The 13,259-nt window shown below is 39.7% G+C and overlaps 1 protein-coding gene across 2 annotated transcripts in view; it reads right to left on the bottom strand.

Moving 5' to 3' along the window:
• TEKT3 (tektin 3) overlaps positions 1–13,259 on the bottom strand; it is a 39,385-nt gene that overhangs the window by 17,305 nt on the left and 8,821 nt on the right. Inside the window, exons 2-3 of one of the 2 annotated variants that reach the window (XM_033184490.1) lie at positions 10,881–11,488; positions 7,816–7,899 (exon numbers count right to left, since the gene is read on the bottom strand). In XM_033184490.1, the coding sequence (XP_033040381.1) occupies positions 7,816–7,899; positions 10,881–11,459 (663 nt within the window). In that variant the 5' untranslated portion in view covers positions 11,460–11,488. Of the gene's footprint in view, positions 1–7,815; positions 7,900–10,880; positions 11,493–13,259 lie in introns of those variants that run through there. The other variant, XM_033184491.1, reaches the window with a different exon arrangement.

The raw sequence follows: 13,259 nt of genomic DNA, 5'->3' as shown, positions 1-13,259 counted from the left end.
TTGTTTAATCGTTTAACATAAAAATATCAAATGTGTCTAGAGTGATCACCCTACTGTCTGGTTGTTTGGTATCTGAATTAGTGGAATAAAGGAAGAGCTAAATTCCCTTCACACACTGACACCAACATTCTCCCTGCCTTGACAAGCAGGCAAGATTTCCCAGCCTCAGAGTGGGTTGTGCATCAGTCTTAGAATTTTTGTGTTTAGTTTTTATCTTTCTCAACGCCTCGTGTATGTGTGTGCCTGTGTGTACTTTGATGAGATTTTAACAAAAGATGCATGGAGTTCTGCTTAGAAAGGACCCTTTAAAACCCCAAATTGTGTTTCCATCCTTTGTGTACACAAAGCACAGAGTGGAAATTCTTAGGACTTTTAGTGCGAAAAAAAAAAAATGCATTTAGTGGGATTCTTGCTGTAAAAAATTCCTACAACAATAATTTTTATATGTGAATTTAAATAATGTCATATGATGAATGTCAGATGGTTGGGGGCAGAAGGGTTCATGAGAATACAAAAAGCCCAAAGCCAAAGGTCTCTGGCACTGTCCCCAGTGCTAATTTATCCATCCATCTGTACCCATACGTGGAGGTGGCCTTGAAATACCACAGTAGAGAAAAAGCAGGACAAACCTTTCCCTCACCTGCCCATGAGAAGAAAGTTTGCAAGAAGGTGGTGGATACACACAGAAAGCAGAAGCGTAGGAAGAGCCTTCATCTAACTAGATCTCTGGCTGCTGCCTCACACCTAAGGAAGTGAAATGCACATTTAGGACCCTGGAAGGTGGGTCCAACGTTTCCAGATCCTAGACTTAGGGAGAAATTACAGGCCCCATGAGTTACAGGGTCACACTGACTTCACTGAGATTCTCAGATTGCAATGGCCAAAGTGATTAAAATGCAGTTTCATTTGTGGGGCTTCGGATGAAAACAAGACATGGAATCATGTCCAGTTGTTTGAAGAACGTTGAATGCATCCTACTATTTGAGCGGCTGAAACGTTCATGAAGCATCTGTCGTTACAGTTCACCTCTTGGGAGGTGCGGCTTGGGAAGGCGGAATAGAGACTTCACAGCCTTTGACTCCCCATCACCTCAAGTGAAAATCCCTGCTCGTGCACACTCCCAGGTCTTGGCTGGAACAGTGGTTGAAAACATAGGCCTTGAGAGTGTGGAATGATGAACAGTGGGACTCGAAGGAGGAGAGGGAGGAGAGTGGGATGTTGGGAGGTTGCTTGGTGGTTACAATGTGAGTTGCTCCAGTGATAGATGCTCTGAAGGTCCCGATTTCACCACAGTGCAATATATCGATGAAGCAAAACTGCACTTGTACCCCATGAATACATACACATTTTTTACAAAATTAAAATGTTAACAAAAGCCATAGGCTTCAGCGTCAGACAGCCCCCGTTCAAACATCTTTGCTACTTGCTAAACCTGACCAGAGGCAAGTTATGAACTAATGGTAGTAATACCCGTCTTTCCAGGCTGCTGGGTAGATAATGATGGGCCAGCAGATGCTAAGTGCTCAGTAAGCATTAGGTCTCGTAATTTTGTAACATGGATGATTTTCATGACTTTAGAACTGAATCCTCATGTAAGATGTGGGCTCTGCTGTACTCTCAGCTAAGGAATATGCACCACATCACAGGAACATTATGAGTTTCAGCCACAAATATGGACGAGTGCTGACCCTGTGCTGTGGTCTGAATTGTGGATATAAAATCATTACTTGGATGTCCTTGTTAAACTCAGACCCTGCTCCCACAGGTTGAGGCTTTATATGTGGTTCTGTTTACCTGTGTTAACTGAGTCTTTTTAAGTTTTGGGAAAGTGGGTAAACTGCCAGCCTAACAGGTGAACGGGCTACTGAAATCAAATCTTCAAAATCAAGCTGCAAGCCTGAATTGAATCTAGCTAATAAGCGAATACCACGTGTAGGTGCAGACATTTCGTTTCCATATACAATGCTTTTTAATGATAGATTCACCAAATATTCTTGTCTTCTCACTTATCCTTGAGTTTAGTGGGAAGAGGCGTTTCCTTTCATTAGAGATCTGCATTCTCAGTATTTGTTCCTGAGTTCGGCCAAGGTGACCTGTCAGCTACCCTTTCTGGCATGGCTGCTGGTGAGCAGCTTCTGGTCCCACAACCTGCTTAGAGGCAGAAACCTAGGTGAGGAGGGTAGTTCTTATTGCTGGGGGTCAGAGCCCACCCAGATCTTCTTTCCTTGCTGGTTGCTATTCAATCCTTTCTTTGAGGAGAAGCCCCTTGGGCTGGACTGGGCTGAAATGCTGAAACGTCTCTCCAGCAGCAGGTCTGCCATCTCTGGAACTCATTGACTGCATTCTCAACAAACCTCTGAGGCTGGATATTTTTGCTTTCTGCTTCTGCAACACAGAGGAAGGAAAAGCCTCTTGTGGGAAGGAAACTGGCCAGCTGGGGCCAGGCCCAGAGCCTCAGCCTGAGTTCTGAGCAGCTGTCTCAGCCCCCATCCCAGAGCCGGACCAGGGCAGGCTGCAGGGTAGATGACTTTGCAGGTTCATTTGGCTCCGAAGTCCAAGGAGTCAGCACGGTCGGGGAGGGCTAAGAAGATAGTACCATGATTGACTCCCCAACAGAAGCCATTCTGTAAGAATTTATCAACTATTACTGACTGAATATAACAGCCAACAGAATTCAACAGAATTCGTAAGAAAATATTTCATCGCATCCATGTTTTTCAAAAGTAGGCCTTTTAAGACTACTTCTTTCCTTGGCTAATACACATTTAATTATTCCAAAAATGAAGACCTATTTTGGTAAAAAAAATAAAACATATGCCAATATCACTACCTTGAGTAAGCCACAGAATACATTCACTACTTGAATTGATTGGCAATGACCGAAGCACGTCTCTCAGTTCATGAACCATTACTCTAATTGCACATTCAGTTTTTTGAGATAAAGCCCCCCCCCCCGCTACTGACCTAGAAACCAGAAACCTCTAATGCAGTGGTTCTTGTTTTTAAGAAACAACTTTGTTGAGATATAATTCATAGACCATATAATTCACTTGTTTAAAATGTGCGGTTTGATGGCTTTTAGTATATTCACAGAGTTGTATAATCATCACCGGAACCAAATTTAAAACATTTCCATCACCTTCCAAAGAAATCATGAATCCTGTGCCCATTAGCTGCCACCCACAATTTCCAATCCCCCAAGTCTCCTTTCATAATAAGCAACCACAAATCTACTTATGGTCTCTACAGATTTGCCTATTCTGGAAATTTCATATAAATGGAATTACCATATGTGGTCCTTTGTGATTGATTTCTTTCATGTAGCATAATGTTTTCAATATTCATCCATGTTATAGCAACGGATCAGCACGTCATTTCTTTATTTTATTTTATTTTTTTTGGCAGAATAACCTATTGTATGGCTATCGTATATTTTACTTATCCATTCATCAGTTGATAGACATTTGGGTTGTTTCTACTGTTTGGCTGCTATGAATCATGGTGTTATAAATATCCATGCACAAATTTTTGTTTGGGCATATGTTTTCTTTTCTCCTGGGCTGACGCTTGGGAGTAGAATTACTGGATCCTATGGATCATACAGGGTCATGCATGCTTAACCATTTGCCAAAGGATCTGCCTCATTTTGCACTCCCACCAGCAATGTACGAGGCTTCTAATTCCTCCCACATTCCAGCCAACTTGTTATTTTCTGTATTTTCTATTATAACTATCCATCATATTTCACTGTGAGATCCTTTGCCCATTTTTAATTGGGTTGATTTTTTTTTAATTGTGACAGTTATTTATGTATTCTAGACACAAGTCTTTTCACTTTATTGTTAATGTTCTTCAAAATATACCACATTTTTAATTTTGATGATGTCCAGTTTATCTGCTTTTCCTTGTGTTGTTTGTGCTTTTGATATCACCTCTAAAAAACTGTTGCTTCTTCCAAGGTCACGAATATTCATGCCTATGTTCTTTTCTAAAAGTCTTACAGTTTTAGCTCTTATGTGTAGGTCTTTGATCCCTTTTGACTTAACTATTTTGTATGTTGTGATGTAGGAATGCAACTTCATTCTTTTGCATGTGGATATCCGGTTGTCCAAATACCATTTGTTGAAGACAGTCTTGCCATTGCATTGCCTTGGCACCATTGTCAAAGATCAATAGATGGTAAATGTGATGGTTTATTTCTCAACTCTCAAATTGCGTCTATTGTTTTGCAGGTACTACACTGTCTTACACATTGCAGCTTTATAGTAAGTGTTGACATCAGGAGGTGTGAGTCCTCCAACTTTCTTCTTTTTCAATATTATTTCGGCTATTCACCATCCTTTAATTTATATATGAATTTTAGGATCAGTTCACCAATTTTTACAAAGAAGCCAGCTGGGATTTTGATAGGAATTGTGCTGAGTCTATGAATCAACTTGAGAAATATTGCCATCTTAACACGAACATCCACGTTTATGGATGTTCCCATCCATAGACATGATATGCCCATTTATTTAGATCATCTTTAATTTCTTTCCACAGCATTTTGAATTTCTGAGGCACTTGTTCTTGACTCTGCCTAGTCATTAAGATTAGTTGGGGGATATTTTAAAAAGATCAATGCCTAGTCCCTACGGCAGATTTGAATCAGCATCTCCGGGTGTGGGACCCAGTCACTGATATTTTTAAAACCTTAGCCAGGTGATTCTAATGTGTAGCCAGGTTTGAGAGCCACTACTCAAGTAATGGAAACACTAAATGTAGCCAAGTACCAAAAAAATATCTGTTGGAAATATCATAGTGTGCTTGTGGGCAAGCTGATGAAGTTCAGCTGTTAGAACTTCCTTGTAATTTATTTCATACAGAACATCTCAGGATTAGTGAGAAGAAAAGGCCAAGGGAGAGACAATGGTAAATTCCTATCCGGTTAGGATGACAAAGTAGATAACAGATTATTTTAAGGCTTGTGAGATTCATCAAAGGCTTGGAAAGAAGAAAGAGAAGAGTGGAGACTCATCATGGCAAAACTATTTCATTCAGAATGTTCTATTTCTTTTTTTTTTTTTTTTTTGAGATGGAGTCTCGCTCTGTTGCCCAGGCTGGAGTGCAGTGGCCGGATCTCAGCTCACTGTAAGCTCTGCCTCCCGGGTTTACACCATTCTCCTGCCTCAGCCTCCGGAGTAGCTGGGACTACAGGCGCCCACCACCACGCCCGGCTAGTTGTTTGTATTTTTTTTAGTAGAGACAGGGTTTCACCTTGTTAGCCAGGATGGTCTCGATCTCCCGACCTCGTGATCCACCCATCTCGGCCTCCCAAAGTGCTGGGATTACAGGCTTGAGCCACCATGCCGGACTGGTTTATTTTTAGAGGCAGAATCTTGCTGTGTTACCCAGGCTGGAATGCATTGGCATGATCACAGCCCACTGCAGAATGTTCTATTTCTAACCACTCCTGTCCAGCCATAGGGACAGTGACTTTTACAGTAGATTTACAAAACCTTTCAGTAGTAGCCAAAGCTTTCCTGAGTATATTATTTCAACTCAGAGTTCTCTTAGAGAACCAGACAGTAGAGGAAAGGAGAGAGCAAAGAAAAAAAGTCTGCTTGTCATCTTTAATGTCATGGGTCACTAAGAAAATTTAAGTGATGTTAAAGCAGAGCGTTGATGCCGTGTGGGGATAAAATTACTCTGAGGACTGGGCTGCTACCTTGTCATACTTACTTTCCTACCAAGGACTCAATTCTCACCAAGGACCAATTTTAAAAAGGCAAAGAGGTAGGACCCTGCAAAGCTTGTGCAGGGACAGAGAAGATGGATTCACCGCAGTGGAAATTCTGTGATTCAGTTGGAAATGAAGCTGAGAAATGAGGGAGTCAGTCAAGGGAGGCCTTAGTGGATTTTTCTCCTGCAGAAATTAGGGAGTCAAGGAAGAATTCGTAGCAGAGGGAAGAAACTCGTGAGAATGTATAGGACAGATCCAAGGGAAACTTAGGGAAGGAAAGGTGCTTTGGAGTTTCTTATTAACCAGATTTTTTTTTAAAGAGCTGGAAATTGATGAAAGGAGTTTGGGAGACAACAGGCAGCAAGCCATGGTGATGAAGGGACACTGGTACCATCAACAGAAAGGGACAGGCAAGGCCGGACGCGGTGGCTCAAGCCTGTAATCCCAGCACTTTGGGAGGCCGAGACGGGCGGATCACGAGGTCAGGAGATGGAGACCATCCTGGCTAACACGGTGAAACCCCGTCTCTACTAAAAAGTGCAAAAAACTAGCCGGGCGAGGTGACGGACGCCTGTAGTCCCAGCTACTCGGGAGGCTGAGGCAGGAGAATGGCGTAAACCCGGGAGGCGGAGCTTGCAGTGAGCCGAGATCCGGCCACTGCACTCCAGCCTGGGTGACAGAGCGAGACTCCGTCTCAAAAAAAAAAAAAAGAAAAGAAAGGGACAGGCAATAGGCTAAGCAGGCTTTATGAATGTGAACCAGAAAAAAAAAAAAAAAAAAGTTACCAAACTAAAAAATGTTTGGCAAGTACTTAGGAATGCAGAACTAATGCTTTATAAAGTGCCTGGGCTGAAAAAAGAGATTGGAAGGGCTCCAGGTACATGATCCCTGAAGTCTTAAGAAATGATAGAGATCTGTGGTAACAAGTCTAAGAAGTGAAGATCAGAGAAATTAGAAATAAACCAGATTTAATTGGTGGAAGGTGGAAGAGAGATTAGTGTGAGAATCAGCAGAGTAGTGCAGATGCAACTGTGAGTTTCTGGATGGCAATTTGGCTATATATCAAAAGCTTTCAAATGCATAGAATCTTTGGCATATCAATTACACTTCCCAAAATATATTCTAAGGAAACAATCAGAAGTACCTACAGTTATCAATAATATTTTTGTATACTGCAGTGCTATTAAAATAGGAAAACAAAGGAGTGGAATAGGGAAACAGTCTAACTATGTAAGAGAGGATTGATTGAAAAAAAAAAAAGGTAGCACCTTTACATTGTAGAACACTGCATAGCCATTAAAAATCGTGTCTTAAAAGAATATTTAGGCCGGGGTGGTGGCTCACGTCTGTAATCCCAACACTTTGGGAGGCTGAGGCGGGCAGATCGTGAGGTCAGGAGTTCAAGACCAGCCTGGCCAACATGGCGAAATCCCATCTCTACTAAAAATACATAAATTAGCCAGGCATGGTGGCAGGTGCCTGCAATCCCAGCTACTTGGGAGGCTAGGCAGGAGAATCGCTTGAACCTCGGAGGCGGAGGTCGCAGTGAGCTGAGATCATGCCATCGCACTCCAGACTGGGCGATAAGAGCAAGATTCCATCTAAAAAAAAAAAAAAAAAAAAAAGCATATCTAATGATATGGTAAAAATTACCCCAATATAATTTTAGATGAGTATACACTATTCAAATTTATAAATACAATGATTCGAGTCTTGAAGACATATCTGAGCATCATTGTTTGAGTTAGGTGGTGCCTATCTAAGAATGATTAATAAAAAGATGCAACGGAATGGTAGAAAAAAAAAGCATGATTAATAAAAAAAACTGAAATACTCCAAAATTAATAGTGATTTCTGTCTAATAGAGCTTCAAGTGATTTTTATCTTTATTTACTCTTGTTTGCATTTTTCATATTCTCAATGAATATATATTATAACCAAGAAAAACATGTCTTTGCTAAATGCTGTCAACATCTGATATGATAATGCTTTACTTATAAGTCATTTTATGTAACATCCTGTTTTACTTCTACATATTCAACACACATTTACAACTAAGCTGCTTGTGACTGATGCATTTCCCCCATATTTACCGTCAACAGTTGTGTTTCGACTTCATCGTGAACTAGATCGATTCCCATTCTCTTTTCTCGATGAAATAGACATTCCCGGGCTACCTACAGATACACAGATAATGGAAAGCACTAATAAAAACTGACATCCATGACTAGCAGCTCTAATAATTTGTTTCAAAAATAAAGCAATAGATACTTCCAATACCAACTTTTCCAGCCCTTTTGTGAAAATCTAGCCTGAAACAGACTGTAGCAACTAAATGAATCCCTGCTGCTAGTTCAAAGTTAAAGAGGTAGCTCTTCAAAATAGTTTGAAAATATTCCTAATTTGGAAATTTGACAAAACGAAGCAGATGGCATTTACTTGATCCCCACAAATTAGCATCTGAGGGCATTAGTTGGCATTAGTTTCTTCAGGTGAGACAGTTCAATAACATGAGACACAAGTCTTCAAGATATTTCTAAATATTTTCTACTGAGAAGAATAGGTAGAAATGAATGATTATCTCTAAAAAACATCAAAATATTTGTGTTGCCAAGAGTTCCAGTGATTATTTTTAAAGTATCATTTATTGTTTTCCCAATTATCAGAATAATATGCCTTTACTCACTAAAGAGAAAAAATACAGAAAAGTAGAAAATATGATTTAGCCATACTCCTATTACTACTTTGTTTGTTTGTTTTAACAAGATAGAGGTTATAATGTTCTTACAGCTTTATATTGTGCTTTTTAGTATTGACATTAAATAGTAGACCCAAATCATGAAATATTCTTTGAGATAAAGTATGTTAGTGGCTCTAATGGAAAACAGCTTAAATTTCTAACAATAAATTATGTATGAAAGAACATTATGCAGCAGTTAAAATGCTTTTTTCAAAGACAATTTCATCACATAGGACTCCCAAATAATATTAAATTTTTAAAAGCATAAAATATAATGGTATGTATACTATAATCCAGATATACTATCTTTGAACAAAATCTTTGGGCGAATCTCTAATTGCTTAATAATATCACTTACCAGAAAAAGAATTAAAGGGTAGAGGGGAACTCTGATTATCTTAATATATATTACCAAACTGCTTTCCAGGAAATTTCTACCAATCCATAGCCCCACCAGTAATATATGAAAGTGTCCATTTTCTCTCCTATGGCAGCTCTAAATGCTATAAATTTTCATTATTGCAAGTTTGATAGGCCAAAGGTAGTTATTTCATTGATCTAATTTGTATTTTATCATTCAGCTTTAACATTTTTTCTTATATTTGTTGATTGCCTGTATTTTCTCTTTGGAAGCTTATCTGTTCATGTGACTAATTTTAAAAAGGACTTTCCAATACTTTGTTGACAATAAATTTTCAAACACACAAGAACATCTGGACAAAAGCTGCAGAAAAAATTCCAGTTAGAACCATCTTTCTGAAAGTAGTCATAACTGAAAGGGTTACTAAGAGAAGAAACTGAATCTCCACTGGAAATTAAGAAAGTAGCTATCATTTTAAGGATATTTTCAATTCTTAAAGGCAGTCGGGGGTAGGATGAACTGTAGAATAAATCAATATTTCAGAGGAATCTGAGGCTCAGGGAAGGTGTAGAAGCCCTTCTGATTCTAAACAAAATTTTATGATGAACTAATTCAAAAAGATCATTAGTGAACTATCAACTGTTCTCAGGATTCCTGGGGACTGTGTGCCTCTGTGTGTGTTTCTGTATAGTGGGGAGGGGTTGCAATAGGAAGTGACAGTGCGCAGGGTGCCCCAAGAAACTCCTCCACCCACCAGACTTCCAGTTCCTTGATTCTCTAAACTCTTCTACTACAGACGCCATGGTAGAGACCTACGGGAAGTGCTCATCGCATGGGAATAAGTCATGCAAACATGAAGAAAAATGGTGCTAGCTGTGCTCATCAAAATGTATACTTCTAAAATAATTTCTATAATTTGCACGTCTTCAAACATGGAATGTCTTCTTTCAATGGAGGAGGGTGGAGAGGGGTTGGAGGGCCCATCACATAGCCTGAGGGTTAGAGGTGACTTGAGCCCATTCAGAAGCCTGGTCAGAGGCCAGTAACCAACTGAAATGCTCCCTACATTACTATGGCAACTGGCCTAATCTCAGCCCCATTTTTCTATTTAGTCAAGCAAATTCCATGTCCTAAGATGGTCTCATTTGATGATGTCACTACGTCTTGAAAGGGAATCATAACATATACACAGGAGGCGTTTCATGATACAGACTAAAAAAATTAAGTTTTTGGTTGTATAAATAAAATTTTGGTTGTAAAATAAAGTTTTTGGTTGTATAAATAAACAATCAAATATTGTTTATTTTAATTTAGGGACAGCAGTGATGAAGCAGCCTATTTAAGAGATAAGATGGTAATATGGTTTGGATCTGTGTCCCTGCACAAATCTCAATTCAAATTGTAATCCCCAATGTTGGGGGTGGGGCCTGGTGGGAGGTGATTGGATCGTGGCGGTAGATCCCTCATGAATGGTTTAGCACCATCCACTCGTCGCTGTTCTCAGAATAGTGAATGAGTTCTCTGGAGATCTCGTTTTTAAAAGTGTGTGGCACCTTCCCCCTTTCTCTCTTGCCCCGGGACCCTTCAAGATACCTGCTCCTCCTTTGCCTTCCACCATGATTGGAAGCTTCCTGAGGGCTCCCCAGAAGCAGAAGCCACTGTTTCCTGTACAGCCTGTAGAACCAGGTGCCAATTAAACCTCTTTTCTTTATAAATTACTGAGCCTCAGGTATTTCTTTATAGCAATGTGAGAATGGCAGAATACAGATGGCATGTTCACCTTAAAACGTTGTGTATCCTAATGGTGTCTCTGTAATTGGTCTTCTTTGCTTTGCATTCAGAATTACTTCTTAAAATGGTTGTTCTTACAGTGTATAATGCATTAAAAAAAAAAATAGACAGTGGTTTTGCCATTGCTGAAACCAGTCGCAGATTTATTGATGGGGGTTGGCTTCTACAGAGAAGTAAAACATAATTCAATATATAAATAACCACAGTAACTCAACCAGTGGGTTACAATCACAAAACTGCAGTGCCTTCTATCATAAGGTCTTTACCTGAAGAGGGGCTTCAGTCTCCATCAAAGCCCGCTCCAGTCTTTTCTTCACATCAATAAGTGCATTTGTCTCTCCAATCATTTCATCCAACTCATGGATGATTTCAGATTTCCAAAACCCTATGTCATTGACACGTTCTCCCAGGTTTTGGGTTGTGTCTGCCTGGGTTTTTCTTGTTTGTTGATATTTGTCTTGAATCAGGCGAGATGTATCTACTCTTAGTTTCTCCGAATTATGTCGGGAAGTGTTGGACTCTTGATAGTTGGTTAAATTGGACCTGTACCAGTCATCTGGTGTGTATCTTGTGAAGAAGGTGGTTCTGTTGGACACAAAGGGAAGCATGGCATTCTCGGACACCCTCTGTGATCTGGTGCAGTACGGGGCCACGCTTGGGTAACTGGAGGCGACTTTGTAGTATGTGTTGGGTCTCCAAGGAAGGCTCAGGCTATGGGTCAAATTGGAGTGGGGAAAGCGGTCCCTGTAGCTTGAGGCCATGGTACTGATGGCTGGCAGAAAGTTGGTTGGTGTTGGTCTAGGGTGGGCGTAAGTTGACATTAAAGTACAACCTACGCGTTCCATGATGCCAAAACACTATTTGTAAATCTCTCCTGTTAAAAAATGAAAAGTAAAATAAGACAGTCACATAAATTAATCTCTGATGAAACATACAGCTCAAACACATTAGATGCTTGTTCTCATTTGTGATTCACATTCACCGTTGATAATCTATTCCAACAAAGTTTCTTTTTAATCTCTGTGTCTCTAGAATGTATTAAGGTCACATTTTTATTGGCCATTTGAACTTTTAAATTTTTATAAAAATTATGAGAGTAATATTGTCTTGTTGCAACAAATTCAAATTAGGAGCCTAAACTATGCATCTTAATGGATAAGGATTCAACATAGAATTCTCACTTGAGGTCAGGAGTTCGAGACCAGCCTAGCCAACTAGACGAAATGCCGTCTCTACTAAAAATACAAAAACTAGCTAGCTGTTGTGGCAGGCACCTGTAATCCCATCTACTCAGGAGGCTGAGGCAGGAGAATTGCTTGAACCCAGTGGCAGGGGTGGGGGCCAGATAGATTGCAGTGAGCTGAGGTCGCGCCACTGCACTCCAGCCTGGGATACAGAGAGACGCTGTCTAAAAAATAAATAAATAAATAGATTTCCGTCTCAAACCATGATAGAGTAGTAAAAACTAGACTTAGCTTCTTATATCTAAAAATCTAGACTGCTGTTTTTAGACATTGGACAATGGACAGCACAGGACTCTGAGCCATGAGAAAAGATAAATAAGGTGAGTCCACCTATTTACTAGCTATGTGACATTGGGCAAATTGCTTAACTCTCTGTGCCTCGGTTACTTCACTTAGAAATAATAGGGAATAATAATAGCACTTCCTTCTTTGGACTGTTGTGAGCAGTGGTAGCAGCAGGGGATTGCTTGGCAACTCCCCACCCCTGCCCCCACAAGTCATCCTAAATAAACACTTCTTCTGGATAACAATGGTGTGGTTCATATGCAAACACAGTTCAAGGCAAGTACCTGGATCTCCTTTCCTGGCCACCTGCAACCTGTAAGCACCTCCAACGTATAACAGAAATCCTAGGGAAGCCATAGGGTTATGAGGGCTAAGACAATGCTAAGTATTTAGAAGGCTTAGCACAGTGTCGGGCACATAGAAAGTGTGCAATAGATCTTAACTTTTTAAATTGCTACCTCAGAGAAGTAGATAAAGTAAAAGATAAATATCCTTCCTCCTCGCAAAGGTGAACTCCTCAGAAGTAGCCACTAAATAGTTCATTAATAGTTGTATCTTTCCAGATTTTTCCTATTCATATACCAACATATGTATTATTTATATTTTATATACCTCTACCTATATACCATCTATACCTCTATATAAAGCTTTTTAATACAAAAACTGAATTATCCTGATCATTGTGTGTATCATTGTAGATCATGCTTTTTTTTTTTTAACTTAAGTATATTTTCTGGGCCACTCCTCCTGTTAGAACATACAGATCTACTAATCTACTTCATTCTTTTTACCAGTTCCATTATCTGAAACTTTTGATCATTATTATTCCAGAAAACCAAGGATGCCACAGACCGTAACATATCTTTTAGCATTTAAATGTCATTCTGTTTTGGGGTTAATGTCTATGGACTTGTTTACTAAAAAGGAAAAATACAATCAGATCCAATTCTATGCACTGCTCAGAAAAATAAAAATTATTTAGTGACTACTAAAATAGCTATGTGTTGAGGACTTTGGTACCCAACTACAAAATAATCTATCTGTAGAACTGTGTTCAAATCACAATCCCCACAGATCGTTTGATAAAACATCCACCCATGGCCCTGTGCTTATACA

Source organism: Trachypithecus francoisi, unplaced genomic scaffold (assembly GCF_009764315.1).
Source record: "Trachypithecus francoisi isolate TF-2019V2 unplaced genomic scaffold, Tfra_2.0 Lachesis_group20, whole genome shotgun sequence".
Taxonomy (NCBI): domain Eukaryota; kingdom Metazoa; phylum Chordata; class Mammalia; order Primates; family Cercopithecidae; genus Trachypithecus; species Trachypithecus francoisi.
Note: the sequence above shows the minus strand (reverse complement) of the source record. Positions and strands in the feature narration are given on the sequence as shown.